Source organism: Phalacrocorax carbo, chromosome 5 (assembly GCF_963921805.1).
Source record: "Phalacrocorax carbo chromosome 5, bPhaCar2.1, whole genome shotgun sequence".
NCBI classification, from domain to species: Eukaryota; Metazoa; Chordata; class Aves; order Suliformes; family Phalacrocoracidae; genus Phalacrocorax; species Phalacrocorax carbo.
The window spans coordinates 43,012,778-43,039,486 of record NC_087517.1 but is presented as its reverse complement, the minus strand read 5'-3'; the positions used below and the strand labels follow the sequence as shown (position 1 = coordinate 43,039,486).

At 47.8% G+C, this 26,709-nt stretch overlaps 1 protein-coding gene across 5 annotated transcripts; it reads right to left on the bottom strand.

Moving 5' to 3' along the window:
* Positions 1-1,122: 1,122 nt before the first annotated feature.
* On the bottom strand, positions 1,123-19,748 carry ASB1 (ankyrin repeat and SOCS box containing 1). 5 transcript variants are annotated; one of them, XR_010373078.1, is made up of 8 exons: positions 19,587-19,748; positions 19,282-19,423; positions 17,044-17,346; positions 12,276-12,661; positions 10,184-10,353; positions 3,015-3,238; positions 2,729-2,894; positions 1,123-1,639 (listed from the first exon to the last, which is right to left on the bottom strand). XR_010373078.1 is itself a non-coding variant. In XM_064452197.1 (6 exons), exons 1-5 carry the CDS (start codon positions 19,645-19,647, stop codon positions 10,220-10,222), a joined length of 1,026 nt encoding a protein of 341 aa, XP_064308267.1. In that variant the 5' UTR covers positions 19,648-19,748; the 3' UTR covers positions 1,123-3,238; positions 10,184-10,219. The 5 variants fall into 5 exon arrangements, 3 of the variants coding, with proteins under 3 accessions (XP_064308267.1, XP_064308265.1, XP_064308268.1); XR_010373077.1 differs by having other exon boundaries at positions 1,123-2,894; XM_064452197.1 differs by having other exon boundaries at positions 1,123-3,238.
* Between the last annotated feature and the right edge of the window lie 6,961 nt (positions 19,749-26,709).

Here is a 26,709-nt window from a genome sequence, read left to right as displayed (position 1 = left end):
CACTTTCACTGACCTTGGAAATGAATGCATCATCAATTAAGTAATTTCTTCCAAACAGCAGGGTGGTGGTGTCCATATTCCCACTGGACCCCAAAGAGGATCCCACGGACAAGTATATCCAGCCAAGGCTGCCCAGCGAATTCTGTGCTGGTTCAGAGTGGAATGATGCATACTCACCACGTTTCCGTGGCATTTTAAATGCTCTGCTGGGAAGCAAACACAAACCTGCAGCAGTTCACACCAGCGCAGAGCTCCTCTCAGCGTTACGGAAGTCTGAATGCACAAATAACCTTTAACTGTCCTATTTTTTGTCTTTGGATAGCATAGCATTATGGGATTCATATTTACCTGCACTTCATTCCCTTTGGCCTCTCTTGATGCACAGACACATACACAGTGAAGAGGAACAAGGTTCATGCACCAGCAACGAGAACAGTAAAACTTCCTAGCGTTGTTTGCATTGGCACAATGGGTTTTGCTGACATTTTTGCATCATTCATAGTCTACGATGCATGAAATATTTAGGGTTATCACTAAACCCAAAGTTTATGGACTAAACCCAAAGTTCACTGAACACCCAGCAAGAACAACTCCCAGCCAGAACAAACTTTCCAGACACTGTCTTGGGCTACCAAGTTAAAAATAATCCTCAACTTTCAGATTTCACAGATGGCTTTTAGGCTACAGTTCTGGTTTGAATGATGGGTGAATTGAACTGGACACTGCAGTAGTGTGTCATGAAGGCCACAAAGATGCTGCAGCAGGCAGGGAAAGAGCAGCTGGCGTGTGTGAAGGCGCAGATAAGTGACAGAATTATTTAGGTTGGAAAAGACCTTTAAGATCATCAAGTCCAACCATAAACCTAACACTGCCAAGTCCACCAAGACTAGGATGACCCACCTCCAGACTAGTGGCAGTCGCCAATTAAGCCACAGAAGAATCTCTGCCTTGATGTTTTGGCTTTAAGAAGGTTTGCACTAATGGAGGTTGGTAACTATAGGAACTGATATTAGGAGTGGAGCTAGGGTAATTGGAAACTTCTGCTCTTCTAGGTAGCATTTATAGGAGGCTTTATTGGTTGCTTTGATGAAGGTAAGGACTCGAATGCCTTTAAACAACAGGAAGTCTTACAACACATTTATTATAAAGCAAAATTCCTTTCCAGCTCGACAAGAAGCATCTGGAGGTGCATGTTCAAGTGCCAGGGTGGTGTTGAGATGGGAGGAAGATTGCTGTTACACAGCCACAAAGGCTCAAAGACTGCAGCATCTCAAGGCACAACCAGGCTTTTCTTGGCCCGGCAGCTTCATCCCACCAAACACTGCTCAGCAATGAAGTGCTGCTCTGAGATGCCACTGCTCACCAGTGCATGACCAAGGCTTCGTCAGTCATCTGTGCAAGATGGCACCATGCTGATGTGTCCTGGACTGCTCTTCAGAGCACCTTATCTGTGAATCTTGGTGGTGCCTAAGCAACTCCTGCAAACATGCTTAATGTCTACTACAGTACACAATCTTTAACCTCATCCTAGGGCAATGGGGAGCAAAGCAAAACAGCTCTTATTTAAAAAAAAATAAATTAAACAAATTAATTTGATGTATGCCCTGATTCAGACCAAGCTGCAGCTACCATTAGTAATCTGAAAATAAAAATTAAAAAATTAAATTAAATTAGGTATTGCATCTATGGCATCACAAGACATTCCACTACAGACAGTGTCATGCAATAACACTGATATGATCAAATGTAAGAGAAAAACTTTCAGAAGCTGCTTTCATACTGATAGGAAATGTTCAGTTGCTAAAATTTTCCAAAATTAAGACTTTTTGGTAAAACTGTGTTTTGTGGGAAATGAAACAAGGGATGAATCTATTATTACATTCCAACTGCAAACAAAAACAGGCTCAGAAAGGCCAGAAGCACCCACAAAACAATTCACCCCACTCCCTGTGCCTCCTTAACCTTCCATGCCTCCAACTGGTACCACAGCTCACAATGCCATAAGTGACACCACTACATGGAGCTAACAGCACTCAGGGCTTTTAAAGAAATTTCTTCATTTAACTTCCAATTTATGAAGGCATTTTACCATCCTTCAACTCTCATTTTCTCTGAGCAAACACAGACCCTGCTTTGCAAAATGTTAAATAAATGGATGTCGCCAAATTATTAAAATTAAAGGCAAGTGCAGAGTTGGCCAAGCGAATCATGGCTGGAAACCAGCTTCCAAAATTCCCTTAGCAGCTTTCAGATGATTGTGGAAAGACGCCATCAGAGAAAATGCCCTGTCTGCAAGCATCACCTCACCCTGGTATGTTTGGAAAGCTTATAGAAAGCCTGTGCCATGGGGAGTGGCCTGCGTACAGATCGTACATCATCCTGCTACCTTTTGGGGGACAGCCAAAGCCATTAATCAATGATTATGGTTGTCCTACTCCGTCTTACCCATCTTGGCTTTATTTTCCTCTCTGACTCCTAGTGACAGAAGCATCCTATGAAAATATTTGGAGATGCTCTTCCCTGAGGCTCACAGGTACGCACCACCTGCCACTGTTCCCTTCTTACAAAAAGCTTTTAGACAAAGGCTTACTTGGGCCTTCCAGTAACTCACAGCCTTTGCTAAACATACGTTTCATGGGAAATGTGAATTTCCACCTTTTTACCTATAGATTTTCACCATTGTGCAGCGTGTTTGGCTGGCACTTTGTTCATTTGGACTTCTTAGTACCTTGTTAGGATAAAGATCATGGCACACGTGAACTCCTGGCCAGGCACACTCAGGCTGGCTGATTTTCTGTTGGAAAGATTCGTTGTGCATTTTACAAACACCAGATGCTTGATGATGGGAAAATAAAGCATACTTTCCAGTAAACAAAAGCAGATTTCATTTGTCTCTGAAGCACAAACAACAAAAAAAAAGTGAAAAAAATTGCAAAACATAACAGTACAAATCAAGCTCATACATACGCATTGGGAGGGGGAAAAGTGCTGAAAGCAGCAGGAAATGCGCGTACCTGGAGATGGGTTAACAGGTTCCGCAGTGCAACTATGGACTGGGGGCTGCAGCCTCCTTTCCCCTGCACAGGGCTGGCACGGGCGCCGGAGCCAGGCACCCTGTGTGTGCTGCCCTGCCTCTCAGGCATACTGCAGGTGAGCCATGGACCTCTTAATTTTCTTCCAGGTTGCAACTTGCAGGGGACAGAGAGCTCATTTGGGAGGGCAGACAAGCCTGAAGGAGCTGATAGGGAACAAAACAAAACAAAAAAGTTAAAACAAGTAGGGGCTTCCCGAGCGTCGGCTGGGGGAGTGGAAATAATGCATGCTAGAGGAAATGCTTTGAGACTGCCTGAGATTTATTGCAGTCTTGGTCAGTTCTCATAGCCCAGCACAAATATTTGAGCATCACACAGTGCAAGGCAAAATCTCTTCTCTTCCTTGCTGCTAGAGGAAAGGGAACTCCGCATTAGATCTTAAGATTAGATTAATGAGTGTAACTAATAAGGAAAATGTTGCAATGCCGCTATATAAACCAAGGACACACGCACCCATGAGCTCTTCTCCCCAGCCATACATGAAACTCTGTGAGAGGTGACTGGACACCCCAGCCTGTCTACTCCAGAGAAATAACCGAGAGGGGACAGGTTAATAGCATGCAAAGTCACGGCTGGAATCTAGCAGCCCTTTAAACAATTCCACATTTATTGTCCCGAAGTTTGCAGCTAGGACACAGAGATGTCTCACAGTTGACGGTAAATCTCCTGTTGTTTCTAAGCTGCAGCACACAGATGCTTTTGCTGACCCACCACCCAGAAAGGTCACAGTACCAAGTTAGGGTGGCTACTGCACAAGCCTCAGGGGAGATGCACTGGGAGACAGGAGAGAGCCGCTTCTGAACTAGAGGAGTACTGAGGCTGGAGATGTTAGAATTTCAGACTAGGGCTTGTTTTGCTTTGGTTTTAATCACAATCACCGTAATTCCAAGCCATTTGATCATTTTCTTCCAATTTAGGAGAAACTCTCTTTTTGCCTTTAGAGGAAATTCTGGCACCAGCTTGGACAAACATCTCCCAAGCAAAAATAGCAGGAATCCTGAAAAAAGGGACAGTGCCCTTGACTGGAGATAGCTACAGGGACTAAATCCTCAGGTACCCAAAATGCTCCTTCTCCCACCTGAGCTAAAGAATGCAAATTGTCCGGGTGCTGCAGACGGAGCCTGCACATCTGCTAACCCCTAGGAAGAACAGAGCAACCATCAGAAATGCTTGCAGCTTAAGCTTGCAGGGAGTTTTCCAATGAAAACACCAGAAAAAGCTAAGTTATAAAAATCAAAATATTCTGAGGAATTACACTGACTTCAGAGTACTTTCATGCCAGGACAAACTGATGAGCTACATTTCCAGAGCTGGGTGCAAAGTAAGGAGGAGCAGAAATGAGAGGTCTGAAGAGCCTTCTTCAGCCTGAAGGAACAGGTGGAACACCAAGAGCTTTGGGCTGCTCCAACCAGCAGTGGGTGACAGCAGCCACCTTGCATGGGGAGAAGCTGCCACGGCACCCTGCCGAAAGGGCAGGCCAGCACTGCCAAGAGGACATGCGAGCTTGTGAGAGAGGATTTGGGTGGGGGAGAAGCTCCAGAGACATGGCTCCTCTGCACATTCACATCAGTTTACATTTTAATTTGGCTGCCATACCCTTCCTGAAATTTGTCCAAGGGTGGCAAGGCAGGAGTTGCCAGTGGTGCAGGAAACCACTGCCCAGTCCCTGCCTGCTTGCCTGTAACCCCCTTGCAGGCAGCACAGTTCTCCGGCCCCCTCCAGTGGCTACAAAACATGCAGAGGAGTCAGCTACAGCCTCAGAGGCAAGGCCAGCAGGATGCAGGCTTTTGCAAATCCAACCCCTGCTCTTTGCCGCATACATAGAGCTGTACTCCTTCCCATGGCGACACAAATAATTAGGCAGACAGCCATGCTCTTGCACTGGAACATCTTTATTCAGCTACACGTGGATCCAGGCCCACCACAGATACCTCCAATCTGCTCTCAGATCTGATCTTGCTGCTGTGCACAACCATTTTACCCTGGGCAAAACCAACAGACCACTGATAAGCACTTCTTGAAGTGGAACTCTGTCACCTCTACTCTGTCCTGGGCAGATTCTTACACTGCTTTCTTCACTAGAACAGGAAGGGCTAAGGAGGTGCTGTACCTCAAAGGCTGGATTTGCCTTTGTAAAAAGACAAGGTGAAGTAAGGTGCAAAAAAGCAGGTAAAAAGTGATTTACTTGACTTTGGGGATGGGGAAAAAGAAAACACTTCAACCCAACAGATGCTGTTCCTCTGCCTTTTGCAAAACTCCCAAAGAACAGGATATTATTTTTGGGTACCAGCTACCAGCATTTCATGCTCTGGAAATCCCCTATAGCAGCAAAGAAGCCCACATGAAAAAGACTGCTTTGGATCTGCCTTGCTTATACCAGGCCTGTTTTGGTTCTTTAACCATTTTCCAATTTTTGTTATCCCATCCCACCCAGGCTTACAGCAAGGCCACACAATATACACTTTATATATTATGCACAAATATAATAGGCATTCTTCAATATAGGGGATGTACGCTGCAGAAATGTTTAATTTCCCACCCATGACTTCACGATACTCATTTGTTATTCATGTTATCTGAGCATGCCCCATGGACAGCATGGAAAAGAATACATTTACAAAAGAGAATGCTTTGCTACATAAGAGGAAACGGTGAAGTCCAAGTTAAGGCAAAAATAAATGCTGTTTATAGAGTGTGAAGATATATTACACACACGTATTATTACTCAGATTTCATATTGGAAGACTTGTTTCTTGGGTTTAAAAGGACAGGGACAGCCAGAGGATATAGGTTTTGGCCCTACAGGACAGGACACCAAGGTCTACAAATATCACGAAAGTATTTTGAGATTCATTATTACCTCTCTGCAACGAAAATTCCAGATCTTCTAAGTCTGTGTATTAAACCACTTCACTTAGGCAAAGCTGGGTTTATGTAGCCTCAGCACAGATGTCCACAGGGGCTTACTCTAACAATAGTCTTTGCACTTACAGCTTAATAATATGTGAGTTGTCCCCAAGTTGGACTCCCTTCAGGCTCTCAAGCCAAAAGACCATCCAGGTTTAACAGAGAGACCTTCGCAGGAGGCACAGTCCCTCCGTTAAGATGGGAGTTGGATGGATGGTCCAGGCAAAAAGTCTCCTGAACTTCAAAGCCTTGATTCTGCAAATGTCCATGTGATGGATGAACTTCAAGCTCACTTGCTTTTGGGTTGGGTTAACCATCCTTTGACCTGGGGATCAGGGGCTGGAGATATCCATGGTCAGGGAACTCCTTTGGACTTCACATTGGTTGGATTTGAACACCCAAGTAGTCCTTCAAGCTTGAGGTCAAAAGAACTACCCGAACATATAAAGTTCAGCACACTGTTGGATCACCATGATCATCATATCTCAAATTATAAATAAAGAACAGTAAACTAACAGAGGTCAAAGTCCCCACCAATGGGACCTAGAAAGGAAACGCTTTAGTCCCAGGTAGAATCATAGAATTGTTAAGGTTGGAAAAGACCTCTAAGATCAAGTCCAACCACCAACCCAACACCCCCATGCCTCCTAAAGCATGCCATGATGTACCACGTCTACACGTTTTTTGAACACCTCCAGGAATGGTGACTCCACCACCTCTCTGGGCAGCCTGTTCCAGTGCCTGACCACTCTTGCAGTAAAGAAATTTTTCCTAATATCCAACCTAAACCTCCCTTGATGCAGCTTGAGGCCATTTCCTCTCATCCTACAGGTACTGACTTTGTGCATGGGAAGAGGATGCTCTTCTCAATTTCACACACATGGGAGTTACAGTTCTAGGAGCGAGCACAGTTGCTAGATTGGTCAGGGTGCCACTGGCTGGCTATCCATAAGCATGTTGTAGGATACTGTCATTTAGAGGCCCAATGGTCAACAAATGAAATACTGAAGGTAGTTATAATGAAAATTGTAACAGGTCATCTGCAGAGGCTTAGCTTTAACTAGGTACTCGAGTTAAATTAGGCACTGTGTTAATCATGCCCATAAAAACTAAATTCCCTGAATTTATTTGGGCTATCCTCCATAATCCACACCGTGGCATTTTACCGTAGCTCATTCCAGGTGGAGCCAGCTCTCCCCAGAGGAGCATATTCCTTCCACATCCACCCTACCGCCTTCTCCCAAAAGGCACTAATTTGCTACCAGTTGGCAAAAGTGCCTGAACAAGTGAAAATCAAGGGGGAAAAAGTTGACCCAAAGAAGCTGTTTCCATGGCATTTTCTAAAGACAACCTCTCACATTTTCTACCTCTACACTGGAGCTAGAGAGTATGTTCACCCCATGCTCCTGCAAAACATTATGGCTCCACCAGCAAGGTGACAAGAGGCTTTACAACCTGTTTGCATCTTTCAGGCATGTTAACACTTCCATAAAGCAAGCACACAACTCTCAGGCAACATGCTCATGGGCTGCCCTGGCCTCCAGCATGGTGAAAACCTAAACCATCTGCAAGCCTGAAAAGGAAACAGTGGAAAACTGCTGCCTTCTCACCTTGAAAGCATGCCTACAGCTACATGTCCTTGCCATATCTCACCTCTTGAGGGTTTGAAATTATCCTTTGCTTTGGTATCTGAACACTGAGTGTAACCACCACACTTTAGCCTGTTCTCACCAGTGCAAATTTTGTCACCTTATCCTAAAATCAGTGAGCAGAGCAATGTGAGGGGCCAGCTGGACCTTCCAGACCTGGCCATGGAACTGAAATAACAGGAAACAATCAGGGGCTGCATTTTTCCTGCCCCTCCTTCTTCTCTGGAAGCATCTTGGAAAGGCACGTGTTCTTCAGCAGATAATAAAACACACAAGAAAGACCATTGCTGCTTACTGAACTCCACCCTAAACAAATCCCACACTGGGAGGAACAGACACTGAACTGTGATTTTGCATTCATTTATGCCTCCAGAAAAAGAACATTTTGTAACTAGTGTCAAGACCTATGGGGCAAGACCTGTGGGGCAGCCTTGAGGATCTGCTCCTACAGAGGCAGGAATACCAGGGCTGTCGGTCAAAGGCATTCAAAATCAAAATGCAAGGCAGCTTAAACAACCCCACTTCCCTGTTACTGCAGCAGGGCAAGAAGAGCAACCACAGCTAGATCCCATTCCCAGGAGGGGCTGTCTTACTGTTCTTGCCATCCCATGCTTACCTCAGCTCTCAACAACAGGTCCCTAGGCACTAATACCATACAATAAATACATCCCCAACATCTTTAGGATCACATCTGGAAAAACACCCTTGCCAACTGCATGAGCATGGAAAGAACATCTGGCAAAGAAAGACTGTCCAAAAAAATCAACTTATAACACAGTGACTAGAAAGAACTTGAATCAGTGAAGTAAAAGCAAGTACCAGTTATCACCTAAGCTTTTACCCAAGATCCTGAGAGACCATCACCTCTGTCCTTCTAAAGTTGCTATTTTGACAGTGTTTCCTATACAATGACTACGTCACTACCTTTAAGGAGCTGGCTCACCCTGAGATCCCAATGAAAAAGGCTGTCAACTAACTGCAGAATGACACTTTTCTATGAGCTTGTTACATGAAGGTAAACAGCAATGTAGAGGCACTGGAAATCAAAGGAGCCCAGGCTGCTGGATGCAATGCTGCATTTAGGAGCACATAACCTCCTAACTCTTCAAGAAAAGACAAAAAGTCCTTCCTTCTCCCTTTTCCACAATGCCAGTGGAAATTCGCAGTATGCAAAAAGACCTGTTAAGTGTATCTGGAAGGGTTTTCTCTGGTCATACCACCACTGTGGGATATGGAGTAAAAGGTAGGTAGGAACTTCTATTTCTATGTGCTGTGCATTGTCAGCTACTTTACTGGACCTTCAATAATATCATAATCACTGCAATATCGCAAGCAAGCAGTCTAGACATCATTTTGGTGTCTTTTTCTTCATAATCACACAGATACATTCAGAGGCATTGCATCAACTACCATCCAGCACAGCAACACAACAGTTTAGTTTAGCAATGCCTCCACTGTTGCTCCTGGTCACTCTCAAATATTCAAACCCATTTTACAGTGAGAAGATTAATTTAGCCACTGCTTTTCCAAAAAGTACCCTAGAAATCTTTCAGGTTCACGTGCTGGCTTCATCTGAGTATCACAGTCCTTGTCCCACTAGCACTGCAGTGGTGACCGAACCACAGGGATCACATCCCCACAACAGGCTGCGTAGCTATCAGTTTCTAGAGCTGAAATTACCTTTTCCTCTTCTCTCCATGTTTTCTCATTCATGCTATGGCAGTGGTCATGAGACTTGACCCAGTTCTAGGCAGCTGGGAGGAGGACCAGCCAGCCCCTGCCTTGTCCATTACAGTGCTGAAGGGAGAGCCAAGCTGCCACGACAGATCTGGTGCTCTGTAGAAACAACTCAGGCTATGATTACATATTCTGCTACTCTCCCATCTGCGTGATGGGGCCTCTACATGAAGAAAGCCAAGTCAGCAGCTACCTTGCAGCACGTAGAGACACGGATACAAATCTCCAAGTAACATACAGCACTGGACAGGAAACTTGATGCATTTCATACCAGAAGAGGACAGAAGAAAATACACCCACTTTTACAGCAGCAATCACAAACTCCACAGGGAAGAGAAAGGCCAGATACTGACAGCAGAAAGAGAACAGTGCTGTTGTAAAATCCCTACAAGGCGAGGAGAGACTCCCTTGTATGCTATAGGATGAGGAAAGGCTTAAATATGGACCCTTTCCCCACACAGAAGTGCTGCTGAGACCCAAGTTGTGTGTAACACAGAGCAATAACAGAGGTAGAGTCATAACAAACAGATATATGCTAACAGCTATAGGATATATTGTATTTGCTCATGTAACAGCCACACACACTTACTGGCCTCATCGCCCAACCAGTTGCAAACAAGAGATCACCAGTTAGATAACCGGTAGCTTAAGAATAGACAGACAGAATCACTGCACCCTAAGTTTGGAAGGGAAAAATCACAGGGGCAGGGAATTATGTGCACTCCATGAGCAATACAGTATTTAACTGTGTGGGAAGGTTTACGATTGGCACCTGGCTTTATCAGCACACTCATTTACCAAATCAAACTGTCCCAGAAAGCAGCCAGTTCCCCTTTAATTGTGTTCATGAAGTAAAAATTGTTTAATGGGGTCTGGGATTGGAAGGATATGGATCAGATCCAGACGAGATTTGCCAAGTATTCTTCGTACAGCTATGCGGCAGAGAGACAAGAGGCTCCGGGTGTGGCCTGCAATAAAGAAAGCAGAGAAAAACTATTGAGGGACAGAGAGAGGAAGAGTGAGGGATAATCACGTGTAAATTGCGCTGAGCTCTGGCTGACAGCTGAGGAGCCATTTACCCCTTCCGAACACCAAGGCCACGTCTTGCACAGCAATACAAAGGCAGCACAGGAGAGCTGAGCATGCACAAATCCTCCTTGTGAGAAGGCCAAGACTTTTGGCCAAAAACTTGGAGCAACAACAGCTGCCACATGGGCAGTTTGGAAGGGCAAGCTGAAGACTGCATGGGATTGTGACCACGGAGGCAGTCCTTGCGTGAGAGGGTTCAGGAGATCACTGCCAAATCCACACCAGTGGAGGCTGTGAGAGGCTTTATACTATTCAGATAATTTTAAAATTATGTGGACTTTATTATTGCTCTAAATTGCCCCCTGGGAAATAATAGCACTGATAGCCAGCTCAGGCCTTATCCCAACTTTCTTTTGAGGGCTTCTTTTGAGTTCATGGAGAGCTCTTCCAGCACAGGGACAAGAGGATGGTGGTGTCCATGTTGATTCAGGAACTGGACCTCCAAGGCACCACTCCATTATCCTGCATGCTCTACCTGAGGAGTCCCATTTGCCTCCTAAATCCAGGCCTAATGGAAACCACCTGCTCCAGCTTATGTGCACCTCTTCTCAGCAAAAGACCAGGAAGGTTTAAAAACCAGGCACATGCAAAGCTGAATAACTTCAGGGTACGGGCTGGGGGTTGTATCATACAACCTGAATCCCTTTCAAATTTCTCTGGAGTTCAAGAGGGAAACCCTACTTCCGACCCTGGTGCAAAGCCCTGGCCTTCACCAGCTGAGCCTCATGGTTTTACGAGGTGCTGCCCTTGCTGGAACAAGGGTGCGCACTGTGTTGATGTTGCTTTTGTTATAAAAAGGAAGAAATAGCAGGTAAATTTAGGCATGTTCAGGTCTGAGGCTCTGGTTTACTTCTTTTGTAACTCATTTGCCTCCCAGAGGACATAAAATTCAAAAAGCCAGCCTTTTCCCATGTTTTTCTACCACCATCTGAGCTCCCTCCTGCCATTTGCTACCACCATTTGTGACTTTACTTCCCAAGTAGCCTGTCCAGACACAGCTACCTCTTGGGTCCCTTCCTGGGCCCCACTGCAGCACACGGGGTCACTCAAGAACAGCGAGGGCACATCTGCACAGCTTTGGAAAACTGGGTCTCACTGGATATGCCATAACCTGCCTGTGGTTTGCAGACACAAAGCCCAGCTCTGATAGGACCCCACTGCTTAAACCTCGCCTCAGGCTGCTGAGGACACAATTAGGCAATGGAAAAGAGCTGGAAGATACAAAAGGTAAAGCTACAGACAGAAGCTGGGCTACTGAAGTAGGCATCACTGGTAGCTGAAAAACTCAAGAGGGAAAACACGACTGAACATACAAAATGCAACAGGAGAAAAACAGGGAGTCTAGCTGGAGGCTTATGGGGAAGCCCTAGGGTTGAGTCATCAGCGTTGACAGAGCCAGAGGCAGGCAGCAGCTCTGCAACACTGAGGATCCCTGCGAGGGAGCCACAGAGGCCAGCCCCACAGCCCTCTCCGGCCTGATGCCTGCCTGGCCGGCAACAGGTCTTCAGGAGCCATATCAGGGGCGGTGAAGTCATTAACGCTTAGCTTAACAGCTTGTGAAATCCCAGTTATCTTTTCTCTGTGTTAGAATCGCTTTACGTTTTTAAGTTAGGTATAACTTGTTTAGACAATCTTTTTGCACTTAACTGAAAGCACTTGAACAAACAGACCCAAAAGAGATTGGTAACACCCACCCTACCTACTTAACAGCTCCTAACTACTAAATAAACTCTACAAAGAGTTCTCCCAAATCCAGAGCTAGATAAAACCAGCACCACTTTGCTAAGTCAAAGCCACTTACCCCTTGCTTCTTTGAACACCTGCAGAGCCTCAGGGTTGACTTTGACCCTTCCAGTGGATTCAACTCCCAAGGCCTCCACTTTCACCAGGTTCAGATTGGCTCCAAAGTCAATCAAGAGGTGGACGAATGCCGCTTCACAGCCATGCCGCAGGACAGCGTCCATCACGCACACTGGGGAGCCCCGGGAGAAGCCTTGGATGTTGATGGGCCCGCAGCAGTTAAAATCCGGGTTGGCTCCTGCCTGGAGCAGCAGCCGGAAACATTGGAGGTTGTGGTAGGCAGCGCTGATGTACAGTGGGCAGACCACCAGCGTGGTGAGGGGCCGCAGGGAGAGGCTGGGGACCCGGGAGGCGAGGTGGTGATTCACATCCACATCTGCGCCATACCTGGGTGGGGGAGAGAGAAGAGCAGAGGTTTGGAAACAAGGGCAACAGCACCACAACTGCACCCCAGGGTGACAAAATGACAGGGTGACAAAATGGCTGAAGTACACCCAGAGGGTGAGCACCTTGCCTCATTTTGGTACTTCTGGGGTCCACCACTGAAGAACTGCCCGTACCTACCCTCAGAGGGGCCTGGCAGGGCTTCTGAGTGGGAATGCCATATCCAGCAGTCTGATTTTCAAGAAGTAAAGCTGTGTCTCTGCCTGCAACAGCCCAGGCTCAGGAGAAAGCAAGTGAGGAACATCTTTCCTTGCCGTCCTGAAGGATGTGCCAAGCATGGCCTTGGCACAAGGGATGGCTCAGCCCCAAGCCAGCACCACGTAATGCTGGATACTAATGAGCCGGCTGGGGAGCAGGGATGTTTCCAAATGACACAGTTGAAGAGATACAGTGAAATAACTTCCCCACCAGGATAAAAAAGGCCAAAAAGCAATACAGGCATTTGATCTGACTGTCACAGACAGCAGGGAAATGAGAACAGATATCTGTGCTCAACAGCGAAACGTGTATGACAAAATCCTGCTCCCGAAGGAGCTTGGGTGGTTGAAATCCCATCAGAAATCCCACCAGGGAGTCAAAAAGAGGCCTTTTCCCTAGTATTCAGCTCAGCTCAAGTGATGTACCCGCCAACTCTCAGCATGAAGGAAACTGAAAAAACACAAAATTGCGTCAGACCTTCTGCTCTCCCCATCCATCCTGCACAGCTCCATTCACAGGTTATATATTATACCAGATACCGCACAAGAGATTACAGTTCACTGGCCAGCACTCCAGGTGCTGAAGGGGAGACCTCTACGAGGTGCAGCAGCAAACCTCTCAAGCCTTTTGCAAATGACTCCTGCCTCACTCTACCCCACAGGGAAATCCATACCTCACATCTTCACCACATGGTGCCATGGTGTCTGAACTGCTCAGTAAACCCTGCGGCCAGAGCAAAGCAGGCTCAGGCTTGCTATGGCACAGAGGAGGCATGCCAGCAGGCTAAAGCCCTACTCAGTGGACATCACCATCACCATCAAACAGAAGCAGTGCCCAGAGCATACTTCTTTTTGGGAAGTACAGATGTCACCATGTTGTCAATGAGCAGAAAATGAGGCTTATTTGGTTCTTTTTTTTTTTTTTTTTCTTTTGAGGAAGGGAATAATGCAGACAAATAAATGGGAACAAAAAGGCCAACTGTCGCTTTCTGGAAAATCATGGCATTTGAAAAATGGCAATGCTGCGGAAAGAAGAGACAGCAGAAATAAGCACTTACTTCCTCCAGGCTGGGTAACACCCAAGCAGCGGGGACACTAACTCCATCTATTTCACATGCAGCTTGGACGGGAACAAGGAGGAAGACAACACAATCCCCTAAGGAATAGCTAGTTTTAATTGCAGCACTGCAGATCAAGCAAAGCCTTGTCCCTTCTCCCCACAGAGGGATAAAAGGTTCCTTCACCGGCCAGTCCCCCTCCCAAAATTGCAAACTGAGCATTCAGAGAACTAGGTTTTTCTATCTTCCTAGATAGCGTTATATTCCTTTCTGCAGTTAATAAAACAAATAAGGACCTGGGGACAAATTCTGCCTCAAGGCAAGCACAGCTCTCACTGAACCCAGTAGGGGCTGGTCCCTATCCAGCAAATACTTAACCAAATGCTTCAATTCTGCGGATGTGAATAGTCTCATTTAAATTAAGCACATGCAGAACAAGGGCAAAGGAAATTTTTCGAAGAGCTGCAAGTGGCACGCAGTGTATTTTTACCCCAATGCACAAGATCTCCCAAGCATGAACATCTTGGCTGAGATGTCATGAGACCTGTGGAGTGGAGAAATGCAGAAAAAGGGTGGAGGTAGGCAATAACAACACTGCCGAGTGTGAGCTGGTCCTCGCACCAGCCACAGGACTGAGCTTCGCTTCCTAGGCCAGGCAGCTGGCCCAGGGATCACTGCACACTGAAGGGACATTCCCATCTTTTGGGGACTTCCACACCACTTTGCTGAATCTGCATCATGTCACCTATGTTGGAGTACAGAGGGCTAAATAAGAAAAGGTGTCTGCTTTCCACAGGCAATTGCACATATTCCCTGTAGATAAATCTCTTAAAATCAGACTACCTGAGCATTTGGATAGAGTCATCTGTGCTGCTGTGGGACTTCCGTAGCGTTGTTGTATGGTGGCTGCCTCCTATGGCCATGGTCCTGACCAGACAGCAGGTACCCCTTCATTTCAGTCCTTTTTTTTCATTATCGCCATCAAAATTCTCAGTGGAAACCCCCAGTTCAAAGCAAAATACAAAATTCTGCTTTTGTCACAGGCATGCGCCTGAGGCATTGCGATGATTTGTCAGATGGCTTTTTCACTGCTTTTAGTGTGGCAAAAGGATTCTCTTGTCCTTAATACACTGGGTCAGCCCTCAGTCATGCTGCAAGTATAATGCAACAGTCTGACACAATCGCAGCATGATCACATCACAAGCTGTTAGGAAAATAATCTAGACCCTGGCAATATAATCATAAATATTACCGCCAGCCATTCACCATTCCATAGCTATCTGTGTATCTACTATTAATGGATACAATTTCACCTATTGCTTGGTTAGCTGGTTCAGCAATTGTGGTAGGATTCAGGAATCCTGATTGTGCTACCATATGATTAACAAAAAATAAAAATGAACAAGGTGATGTTTAGAAACGTGCAGCAAGCCTGAACCGGGTTGGGCTTTCTTTTCAGGACACTAAGGCCCTCTTGAGCTGAATATGCTGAAATATTTCCTTATATCTCAGTAAATGTGTCTTCCTCACTGCATTCCCCCTGCCAAATCCTTTAAATCAACATTTAAAAAATCTCTGAGCTTTGTAACATAAGATTGCATTTTAAAGTAACCAACTCTGAACAGATCTGTGAAATCCGTACTCTGAGATATTTGAAATTTTGGGCAATCTGACAATTTGGTATTAGCTTAGCAGCCTTGGGAGAGACATTGCCTAATAAAAAGATATTGGACAAACTCCAGTTAATTTTTAAACCTGAAAGTTTTCCAGAATCTTACTTTTAATATTGCTGGCAAGGTATCCCAAGGAGTAGACACATAAATCGATGCATCAGCTCTCCATGTGCTGCTGAAATACCATTTGCTACATTTCACCCTACCTTAGTGGACATATCAGGTGAGATTCTCAGGAGTGCAGCATGCAAGCTGAACCCTGTACCAACAAGCATGTGGCGATGGGGACACCATTCTCTCAGCTTGCTGAGAAAGGAACAAAGAGGGGAGACCATCTCCCCTCCTCTCTACTTGCCAGCTTCCTTAAAGCTGCACTTGTACAAAAATTAACTTCCCCACAAGCAAAATGGAAAGGAGAAAATCCCCAAGTATTTTGAAGTTTTTCTGTTCAAATTCTTTCCGTTGTTATTTTCTAGCAATTGTGGTCATTGAAGGGATTCCTTGGAGAGTGTTTCTGTGTGGATCCAAATAAACTTTCTTCTCTTTCTTCAACCTACATTTTCCCCTTAGGATCCCTTATTATTTGGTGTCAATGGCCCATATGTGCTCAGCATGGTCCTTTATACAAAAATCTTCGGATTTAGAAGAAACTGAACGCCACCAGTCTTCAGTTGAAGAAATCCTGAGGTCACCAGCCACCCACCACTCAGCTAAGGTTACTATTCATCACCTCATAGTGACGGCCATCGCTCCCTGGCCCCAAGATGCCAGTCCTTTGATGGAGCTGTGCATCAGCTATCTGCCAAGGAGAGACTGAATCAGATGCCACGGAGGGTGTCCTAGTGATGGGCAAATGCTAAGCAGCCAGGAACAGACAGTGCCAGCAACAAGCATCTCTCGCAATGACAGAAATCGTCAGAGTGGCAGAGCTATGCAAAGGAGAGATGTGTTTCCAAACAATTTCTGGTTCGCTGGGGCATCCACCTCACACACAAATTCAGCCATGGGCACGGAACTGGCAGTTGAGACAGAGGTGGGGGGGAATATACTTTGCAAGATTTGGCTCTGACTGAATAGTGGATGGTAGGATCAGAGACAGAGACTCGTCCCTTGAGCTTTGTCTTAGGAGAGCAGTCATAGGAGTGACACAGCTGGGCACAGCCATGTTGCCAGGGCCAAGCGATGGGCAAGACAAGGATGTCTCTTTGGGCACCTCTCCACCTTCTCTCCTGTCCACCTCTTGGCCAGCTTCACCAGGCTTGGGGAGGCACTCTGCACGTGATGGGGAACAGATGCTCTGAGCCCCATGGGGGAAAGATCCTAAGGGATGAAGAGAGGGAGACAGAGCCACCCATTTCCCCACTGGGACCACCTCCAGTCTGGACCCGAGCTCTCACCTGATCAGCTCCCGAAGGATGTCTGCCCGGCCCACGCGTGCTGCATGGTAGACAGGGGTGCTGCGGTGATGCCGGCTGCCGTTGGGGTCTGCCCCAGCTTCCAGGAGAATCTTGGCACACTCGAGGTGCCCGTTGACCACAGCCACGTAGAGGGCGGTCTGCCCCTTCACGTCCACCAAGTCGATCTCGGCCCCTTTGCGCAGGAGGAAGTCAACGCAAGGGCCGTGGCCGGCGGTGGCGGCAATGCGCAGCGGTGTGCAGGGTAGCCAGCCGCAGCACCACACCGACTTCTCATTGATCCGGCTGGCATCAGAGGGGAGATGCATTGGGTCAGAGAAGCCCTCCTGCTGCCTTGTGCCACCCCACCTCCACCAGCCACGGAGGAGGATGCTGGGAGAGCTCAACCAGCTCCATTGAAGTTTTCCTCCCCATTTTTGGCACTTCATAGCATCCCTGAAAAGCTCCCACCAACAACCTGACTAGGCGCTGCACGTAGGCAGCCAGAGACTATGGCATGTACTGGAGTAGTGCCTGAAAGATGGGCTTTATTACAGCTCTGCTGTGTCAGGAGATGCACATACACACGGTGAGGGACAAACCCTGCCTTAAAACTGAGTCAAAATTACCAATAAAAAAAATAAAATACTCCCTTTTTACAGGGAGATGTACCAAATCAGAAGTGGCCAAGCTGAGGACCACAACCATTTAATTCAAGCTGCTCCAAAAGGGGCAGAAGGTTGTCAAAGCAGCAGGGAAACAGCAAGAGGACACAGGAGAAGGGGGGCAACATACAGAAAAGCAGGCGTACACCTGTATCGCACCACTGGCAACATCCACACTCAGCCAGGCACCATGGGATGACATAAACACAAATCCAGGAAAACTGCACCCTGCTATTAAGGAGCTAGCTTGGGAGGCGTGGCCATCCTGCACCGAACAGCATAAGTAGGCCATCAGCATCCTTGTTGGGTAGCTGTACCAGCATAAGAGCCTCTTTCAATTTACAGAAGAGATAGCTCTGGCTGACAATTGCTTAGATCCCCTCTGAAACCACCTGTACCAGTTGTCACTCTCATCTAGATCTCAGGGTAGCCCTACAAATCTCATAAACATCCAGACCTTGCTCCCAAATTCTCTGCAAATCACTGCGGGTACCATTTTAGCAGGAACACGCAGAGAGGAAGGGATTTCTTTAAGGCCAGTGTAGGCTGGCTAAAGTGCTCTTTAACCAGCACAGCAGTGGATTTGCTCTCCCAGCTCACTCCATGCAGACCCACGTCACTGGGACAGGACAACGCAGGTTTTCTACAGTGCGTTTACAGAGTTTGCTAGGAGAGCAATGCCACAACTGTTTTTTCAACTGTGTTTTAGGAAGAGGAATAGTATAAACCCCACATCAAGCCCTCAGCTATCAAGTCTTACGATAAAAGTGCTCCCTTTAACCTCGGGGGTTTGGGGATCTCCATCCCATACCTACCCCCAAATTTAAAGAGTCACAAAGAAGATGGTGCTGTGGATTCAGCCCTCCTCCTCTTGCCAAACTTTTGCTTTTTCCTGCAGGGAAGGTCACCTAGTTCTGCTGCCACTGGGTTCCCACATAGAATGGGACAAAAAAACAAGGCAAAAATCTCAGACCAAGGGACCTGAGAGCACCAGTTGCCCAGGTGGCAGAAGAAGGGGCTGGCTCATTCTCATTTTTGCTGAAAGGACACTTTTTTTGAGGCTGGGAGACATTTCGCACTCTAAGCAGTTTTCTCCACGGTGCACAGGAAAATTAATTAACTATCCCTATGGTCACAGACTTAGCACTGGGCAGATTTTGTAACACAGGGTGTTTCAGGTTTACATTCGATTGTAATCCCTTTTGTATGTTTTTCTCATTATACGTAGGCTCCTGTTTTCGCGGTATTACATTTCCACCCTGATCTTAAAAGAGCTTGTGCGCGGCGGCAGCCGCACGCTTGCGAACCGGCTTGAGATTTGCCTGCCTGGGGGGGGGGGGGGGGGCAGGGGGGATGATTTCAGGGGCGAGCGGAGCATCCTCCCGACCTGTAAAAACAAAACGGAGCGGGGTAGGGGTCTCCAAAAGAAGCAGTCTGCGGGGCGATGGGTGCGGGCTAAGCAGCCCCAGGGAAGCGTTAGGCAAAAATTGTTGACGCGGGACCCCGTGAGGGTCTCCAAAGCCAGGGTGAGGCTGCCTGCTGAGGGCAGGGCGGCGTGTGGGAAGCCCCCCCTCACCTTTGGAAGCTCTCCTCTTGCAGCAAGCTCTTGAGGGTGGGCAGGTCCCCCACGTAGGCCGCGTCGTGCAGCCGGGTGTCCTCGCAGTGTTCGATGGGGTGATCGCAAAACTGCTCCCGAAGCCATTCCTTCAGGTTACGACCTGCGCTGGAGAGAGGGGGTGGGGAAGCCGGGCTGAGCCCCTGGCAAGTGGCGGCCCGGGCCGGGAGCTGTCCCGTCCCCTCCCGGCACAAGGGCAGCCCGGAAGGCGCCCCTCGGGAGGGCGGCGGGCCCAGGGCGGGCAGCGCCGCGCCGCGCCACGTTACCTGCCTGCCCGCCTGAGGCAACGGGCGGGTCCCCGCCGCCGGGGGGGCCGCCCTCCGCCATCGCCCCTCGCACTGCCGCGCCGCACCGCGCCGGGCCGGGCCGGGCCGCCGGCCCTCCCCGCCGGCCGCCGGCCCCCGCCGCCGCCGCCCTGCCTCCCCGCTCCCGCCCCGGACAGGCCTGATTGGTGCTGCCGGCCCGGCCGCCTCCTGCCTCCGCGTTAAGGTGGTTTGTTTCCCCGCCGACGGAGGAGGGCGGTTCGCCTCCGCGCCGGCAGCCGGCAGGAAGACCGGGGACATTCCTCCTTCAGACCCTCCCCGCGGCGGCACCTCCGCTGGAGGGAGGCCGCGGCGGCCCGGCCCGGCTCGGCTTGGCCCGGCCCGGCTATCCCGGCGGCGGCCATCCCGGCGGCGGCCCTCAGCGGCCTGAGCCGCAGCCCGTAGCCCGGTAGAGCTCGGTCCTGCTGGTGAAGGGCCAGTCTGCTGGTAAAGGGCACTGTCTCCACTCCCTGGAGCAGCCTCCCGGCCGCCCCCTCCACTTCTGCAAGGATACCAAATGATTGGAAGTGGGTATAGTGGACAGTTTTGCTTTTCTTAGGCTAGGCCAGGTTTTCCATAGCTAAAAGCTGCAGAGGAGGTTTTATGTGATCGTGCTCTGTTTTTCCCTTCAGCACGGCTCACAGGGTCTTTCATCCAGGTTGCCATAAGCCTGAGGGAGGAAACAGCCCATGTGAGGGTGGACAGAGCTGCAGCCGGCTGCGAGCAAGCAGAAAGGCAAGGTGGTCACGAGAACACCGCCGAGAAACAGCCAGGCCTGCAGGGTCGGAGCAAAAAGCTGTTGCTTTGCTTAAACCCCACCAGGTGCCTCAAATACAGCACCCAAAACTGCACCCTCAGAAAGGAGCAGAGGCCTTGTTAGGTACCCACGCAGACACAACACTGAGCGCAAAAGTGGGAGGTGTGTGGTAAGAGGCACACACATGCAAAAGGCTGGCAAGTTCCCACCGAACCTGACCTCCCAGGGCAATGCTCACAGGTGAGCTGCTGTAGCACCTTGTGTTGGTGCCCTGGCATGGAGCTGCCCTCCAGGCATTTGAAACACACCCTCGGCTTCTGAGTGCACATTTTTGAGTCGCTGGTGCCAGAGGGGAATGGTGGTAATCCATCTAGCTTTCCTGCAGCTCCACTCCTGCTGCTCTGTGGCAGGATATCAGTCCACAGGCGCCAGACTCTGGCTGCAAACACGGTTTCCTGAAGCCGTTATTATTTGGGCTTGAGCAGTCCGGAGGAGAGAGGCACAATCTGCAAATCGAACCCGTTTGCTTTGCCTGGTGGAAGATCAAAAGAGGAATGGAATCAATGGGATTTTCAGAAGCCATCAGTGCTGGCTAGCACTGCCACCTTCCCTTGCCTGCAGTCCTTATGCCATTAGATGAGGTAGACCTGGGGCCAAGAAACGTCTGCTGGAATGAATTGGCTGCCGGTCTGGAAACCTGACTCAATGTCTCTTTGGCCCTCTTCAAGTCAAAGGGACCAGATCTGGAAATGAGGCAACGGGGCTAGGTGGAGCTCCAGCCCTCATCTTGGTCGGCCCATGCTCTCTTGTGTCTGTGAAAGGCTTTCTAGGATTGGGATGGGCTCAGGCAGAGCTTTCTGAGGTGGGCTTGCCCTAGGGCTGGCTGCTTTTTGGGAGATGTTGTTGCTGAGTTTGCAAGCTTCCTGATGGAGTAGACCCACCACCCTCCGATGGGCTACTCCGTATTCTTTCCTTGGTTTCTAAGCCCAACCTACAACTGTATCCAGCTGAAGAGGCTCTGTGTGACCCTTCTGTGTCTGCTTACAGGCAGGGAAGCAGCCATATGCATCTCAGATCCCTGTTGCTGTGCCTGATGATAGCACAAGACAGACCAGAGCAGCTTTCTAGCTGTTGCATTGTCTGCAGCCCTTACAGATTTAATGGGACTAGATTTAATGAGCTCTTCCAGCTGCAAAGGGTTGTGTTGGACTGCTGGCCAGCAATGAGGTCTTGTCCAGAGGAAAAAGGCATGTTAGTCCGTGTGCTTTCATACATGTGGCCCCTGACCAAAAGCCATAATGCCTGTGTGCACAAGGGGGTAGTTACTGCAAGGGACAGAAGCATTTGTACTTTAGTGCCTTCCCAGCAAGAACACAATGCCAGTTTCCAAAGCTCTTAGGAACAGGCCGCTCCTGCTCAGTGCAATTTTTCTTTAAAAGAGATTTGTTTATTCCCTCTGTGTAATTCAGAGTTGACTCTTCTCACTTCTCCCACGGGTAAAGGGCAGACAGGCAAGAAAGAGGAGTAGAGGATGCAGCAGTGTTTACTTGCAATATGGTAGTTGACCCCGTGGGCAAAGCAGAGTCCCAGAGAGAAACAAAGTGGTGGGTAGACAGGACAGACGAAGCTTGAAGAGCAGTGCCTGGATCACTCATGATTCGAGGTTCATCCAGTTCTTGCAGCAAATGCCTCCGTTTAACCACTCTCTTGTCTCTCATCCACATATTTAGATGTATTTATATACTTGTGGACATGCTGCAATGAAAGGCAGAAAGTTTTTATATGCCATATCCCATTATACTTTCTAGCAGACGTTTATCTCCTGAACAAGGCTTCTTGTCTCTCTCTTTTGTTGTTGTTGTTGTTGTTTTCCTTAAATGCATGTGTAAACCAACCCATCCAAAGTTGACCTGATGGGTTCTTGTATGGAGGTGGTGGAAAGGGAGTGACTGTGATTGCTGTCTCAGCCTTAGAGATAGCTAGCACTGTAAATCCACAGGTGTTTAAGAGAAATCCCGTGGAGAAATGCACTATGATATAAATCTGTATCTCTCTGAGTGCTGTGGGAAAAGGTAAATTTGCAAACAGGTTAGCATTTGGCCAAGACCTAGGAAATGCCTTTTCCAAGTCTGGAGAAATAATTTTATCTCCAGCATACCTGACTATTCCTACCAGACATACCTCTTACCAGCTGAGGGCATAGGCTGTGGGCAGCCCTGGCTGGTGCTCCAGCCCACCCCACCAGGAGGTTGGACTAGATGGTCTCCTGAGGTTCCTTTCAGCCTGAATTATCCCATAATCCTAATAGTAATCAGCCAATGCTTCCTGTAGCTGGAACGGTGCTGAAGTCCATGGGTTGTTCTAAAGACTGCAAAAGGCAGTTGCTGCTTGCTTGATGTCCAGCAGACAGATCCTCCACTGGCACAAGACAACAGAGCTCCAAAGGAACTGGGATCTGCTGGCTTGCTGTCTTGGAGCACATTACATCCAGAAACCTGCCCTGGCGAGGCCCACCACCAGAAAGGACAAGCAGCCAGGGCAGGTGATCTCACTTGGCCCCTCTTCTCTCCATGGCCAGCAGTTCATTATCTGTGGGTGGCCTTTCGGATTGCTGCACTGATCCCACCCCACTTGAAAACCGATCCACCCAGCAACTGGGGCCTGTGGCTCTCTCAAGGAGAGCTTCCAGTATCTAAAAATAGCCAGTAATCCAACACAGCCAGCACACACTGACTTGCTCATTAGGCAAGACATTTTCTCCAGCTCCTAACACTGAAGCAATGAAAAAAAAAAGCAAGGAAAACTTGGCCATGAGCAGCTAGCTCAACTGCCCCACCACATTCCCTAACATTTCCCACTGCCTCTCCCGAGCAGACACATTCTCCCGCTTGCTGTCCTCTCCCAACCATGCTTCTCATTCTCCAAGTGAAACAGGATGTTCACCCACCCTGGTCACATCCCACTCCTGAAAACAGGGTGCTTGATCTGCAGGAATTGGCCCATCTATTGGGGCACCACTAGAGAGTGCCTGCCCCACAGGACCTGGGCACCTGCCCTCCAGCCTGCTCCTCTCTGCACAGCCCACCTTCCCGTGTCGCTTGCCACCAGCCCCGGCAGCCCAGCAGTAGTCTCCCTTCTGCAGGGTGGCAGCCCTGGTGAGCAGCATGCGCTTGTAAAGATAATAGCATGGGGCGTGGATGTACAAAGACCCATGGCTTTCTGCACTCTGTCACTGGGATTACTGCAACCAAGAGGTTCCAGTTTCAGTGTTGTGAAAGCCCCCTCTGTGGACCTAGAAGGTCTGTCTCACCTGAACATGGTGGAGGAGAAGAGAGGGGGCAGGGGTGAACTGCTATTAACCCACTGCTTTTACTTCCTGGAATGAAGCCAGTGGTTGCATTTAGTGTGAGACTGCACAAAGCAAGACTGAGAAGAGAAATGCATCTCCTTCTCTCACATTTCTGGATTAATATGAACACCTTGAGACTTGCAGCTGGGCGGGGCACTCTCTTCTGTGATTGAAAAGGACAATTATTTATACTTGGTGCTAAAACAAGTGGTTAGCTCCACCACCAGCAGCACTTCCAATGCCCTTTCCAGAGGCACCACCTTTTAAATCCCCCAAGGTTCCTCCCAGACCTGCAAAGCAGCAGAAGAAAGCTGTATTATGAAATACTTAGCAATTGTAACTGCTTTGGTGCCACAGTAAGTAAAATTGTTCTTTAAAAAAAAAAAAGGAATGAAAGAAAGGAAGAAAAAGAAAGGAAGGGAGGAAGGGAGGAAGGAAGGGAAAGAAAGAAAGGAAGACAGAAAGGGAAAGGAAGAAAGGAAGAAAGGAAGAAAGGAAACAGAAAGAAAGAGAGAAAGAAAGAGAGAGAGAAAGAGAGAAAGAAAGAGAGAAAGAGAGAAAGAAAGAGAGAAAGAGAGAAAGAGAGAAAGAGAGAAAGAGAGAAAGAGAGAAAGAGAGAAAGAGAGAAAGAGAGAAAGAGAGAAAGAAAGAAAGAAAGAAAGAAAGAAAGAAAGAAAGAAAGAAAGAAAGAAAGAAAGAAAGAAAGAAAGAAAGAAAGAAAGAAAGAAAGAAAGAAAGAAAGAAAGAAAGAAAGAAAGAAAGAAAGAAAGAAAGATGCCGTAACCATAACTGTAATTCACGCTTAGCTCAGTCTATAAAACTTCTCCCTTCTTGGATCTAAGCCAGCATCTTGAATTTTTAGTGAACTCTAAAGTTAAGTTGCCCTGGTGATAAATGCATCTGTGGGGAAAGGGGGAAGCGGGGGGAATCCCCTGTTCTCCAATTTTTAGCACAGCTCAACATTTTTCTGTGGAATTTGTATAGTTTCTGAAGTGGATATAAAACTTACATGTTTGTACTAACATGACACGTAACGTACTTATGGTTGTCTTATACTAACTGTACATTAACAAGGGGCTGCAATACAAAACAGGAATGAGAGATGGGAGGAGAACTTAATTCCAGCATCCAGGACAGTCATTAGGACTGGGGCTGTAATCACAAAGACGACAACAGATAGGTTGCTTGGAGTCCAGTAAGTTAATTACACTGCAAATGTGCCTTGACATGCCTAAATATCACTCTCTTGAGGGAAAAGAGTCAGGGCTGATGCATCAGCTAGCTGTATTTTGACTTTTCATCAGGTGTCCAGGACTTTGCTCCTACAAGCCCGACCGTGAGAAAGTGGAGGACATGGAGTGGAAGTTATACTGTAACACCACAGAAAGGCAGAGACTAGAAAAATCCCAGGCATCTGTCATCTTCAGCATGGTGCAAAATGAGGGGGAGGTGAATGGTAACCCTGCTGCTCCCAGCTTACTGGTACAACCAGTCTTGCAAGTGAGAAAAAGAGGGTTGAAATCGAGTAAAGTACCACTAAGATAAACACAGCTAAAATCGGTAGCCTGGATGTGGGTGCTAGCAGGCCATGAACATCTCAGCTGCACTGGGGATGCCAGCCCCAACACAGTCCCAAAGGAAAGTTTACACTGGCTTCACCATGCAATGACACCATTAAGGCAAAAGGGTCAAAAAAAAAAAAAAGGTTGTATTTCATACTGGTTGTGCCCAGAGAGGTGTGGGTCTCACGGCACCTCTGATCCTTGGACGTTTGCTGTTTAGTATTTTTAGCCTTGACCAGAGGATGCCTGTTTATAAGGAAACAGGACAATCCTTGTCCTACCTGCTGCTTTCATTTCTCCCAATAAAATTATGTGCCCACCTGAGAGAGAGGTGATTTCATGCTTTTTTCTTATACTTTTCCTAGCATTTACTTTTGTTAAGGGCATGAAAGCCCTTTCCTGGCTCTGGAAATCCTTTTTCAGTAGCCCTGTACTGTCCTGCAGGAACTCCTCAGAAGAGCGTAGCTCAAAGCAAGAAGGACCTAAAGAAGGGCTTGCACCAGTCCAGTCTCTCAGGCATGCCCAGCACGTGAGAGAGGATGCAGCCCATACCTTGGCCACAGGTCCCCAGCTCATAGAGTAAGTGTTGTTGCAGGTATTTACTCTCCCGGGAGAATTACTGTGATCAGGCCATTACCATCAACAGCTTGAGGCAGCATCAGAGATATTCTCAGCATGAGGCAGGGGAGAAAAACACCAATGGAGTTTTTATCACCATTTTCCAGGAGAAATAGCCATCTGGAGCCTTCTTCTGATGGCAGATGTGGGAATATCAAAGGAGAAGCAGGCGCCTCCTTTACCTCAGTCAACAAACGAAACACCTCCTTGCAGGCAAGTTAGAAAATAATATAAAATCTGCTGAGGACAAGTTTCCATTGACGGCAAAGAGCTGCCCAGAAATGAGTCACGCAGGAACATTTCAGTCAAACCTCCCCCACTCCCACCAGGGGATTTGCAGACAAAAGGGATTTATTTATATATTTTGCTATTATAGGAAAACAAAACTGAGAAGCTTTTTTCCCGCTTCATTTTTGCCCTTTGAACAACTTCTTTCACCACTTGTGTGGAATTGTCAGAAGAAATACCTCAAGGAAAAGCAAGAGCAGGAAAAAAGAAAAGAGCTGTAAGAGCTGGGGAGGAGAAAAGTTCATTTCCAACATACAGAGCGCATGTGCAAAATGCTTCTCCACAGCCTCCCGTCCCTCCCTCTTCCATCTTTTGCAGAGGAGAGGTAGACAGACTCCACCAAGCAATGAGATGGGGCAGGTTTCTCCCTCAGGCACGTGGTTTCTCATATTTGCTCTCAATGTTGAAAAATGCCAAAGACACTGTGCTGAAGAGCAAACCAAATGGCTACAGTCCCCAGAGAGCTTTCCATTTATAACATTAAGTCAGCAACGGTAATGTTAGAAGCAGAGT

Coding starts and splice junctions, on each gene's coding strand:
- ASB1 (XM_064452197.1), bottom strand. CDS start 19,647: ATGGCGGAGGGCGGCCCCCCCGGCGGCGGGGACCCGCCCGTTGCCTCA. Junction 12,662..17,043: donor ATCCTTCGGGAGCTGATCAG/GTGAGAGCTCGG, acceptor TCCCCCACCCAG/GTATGGCGCAGATGTGGATG. Junction 10,354..12,275: donor GGTGTTCAAAGAAGCAAGGG/GTAAGTGGCTTT, acceptor TCTTTATTGCAG/GCCACACCCGGAGCCTCTTG.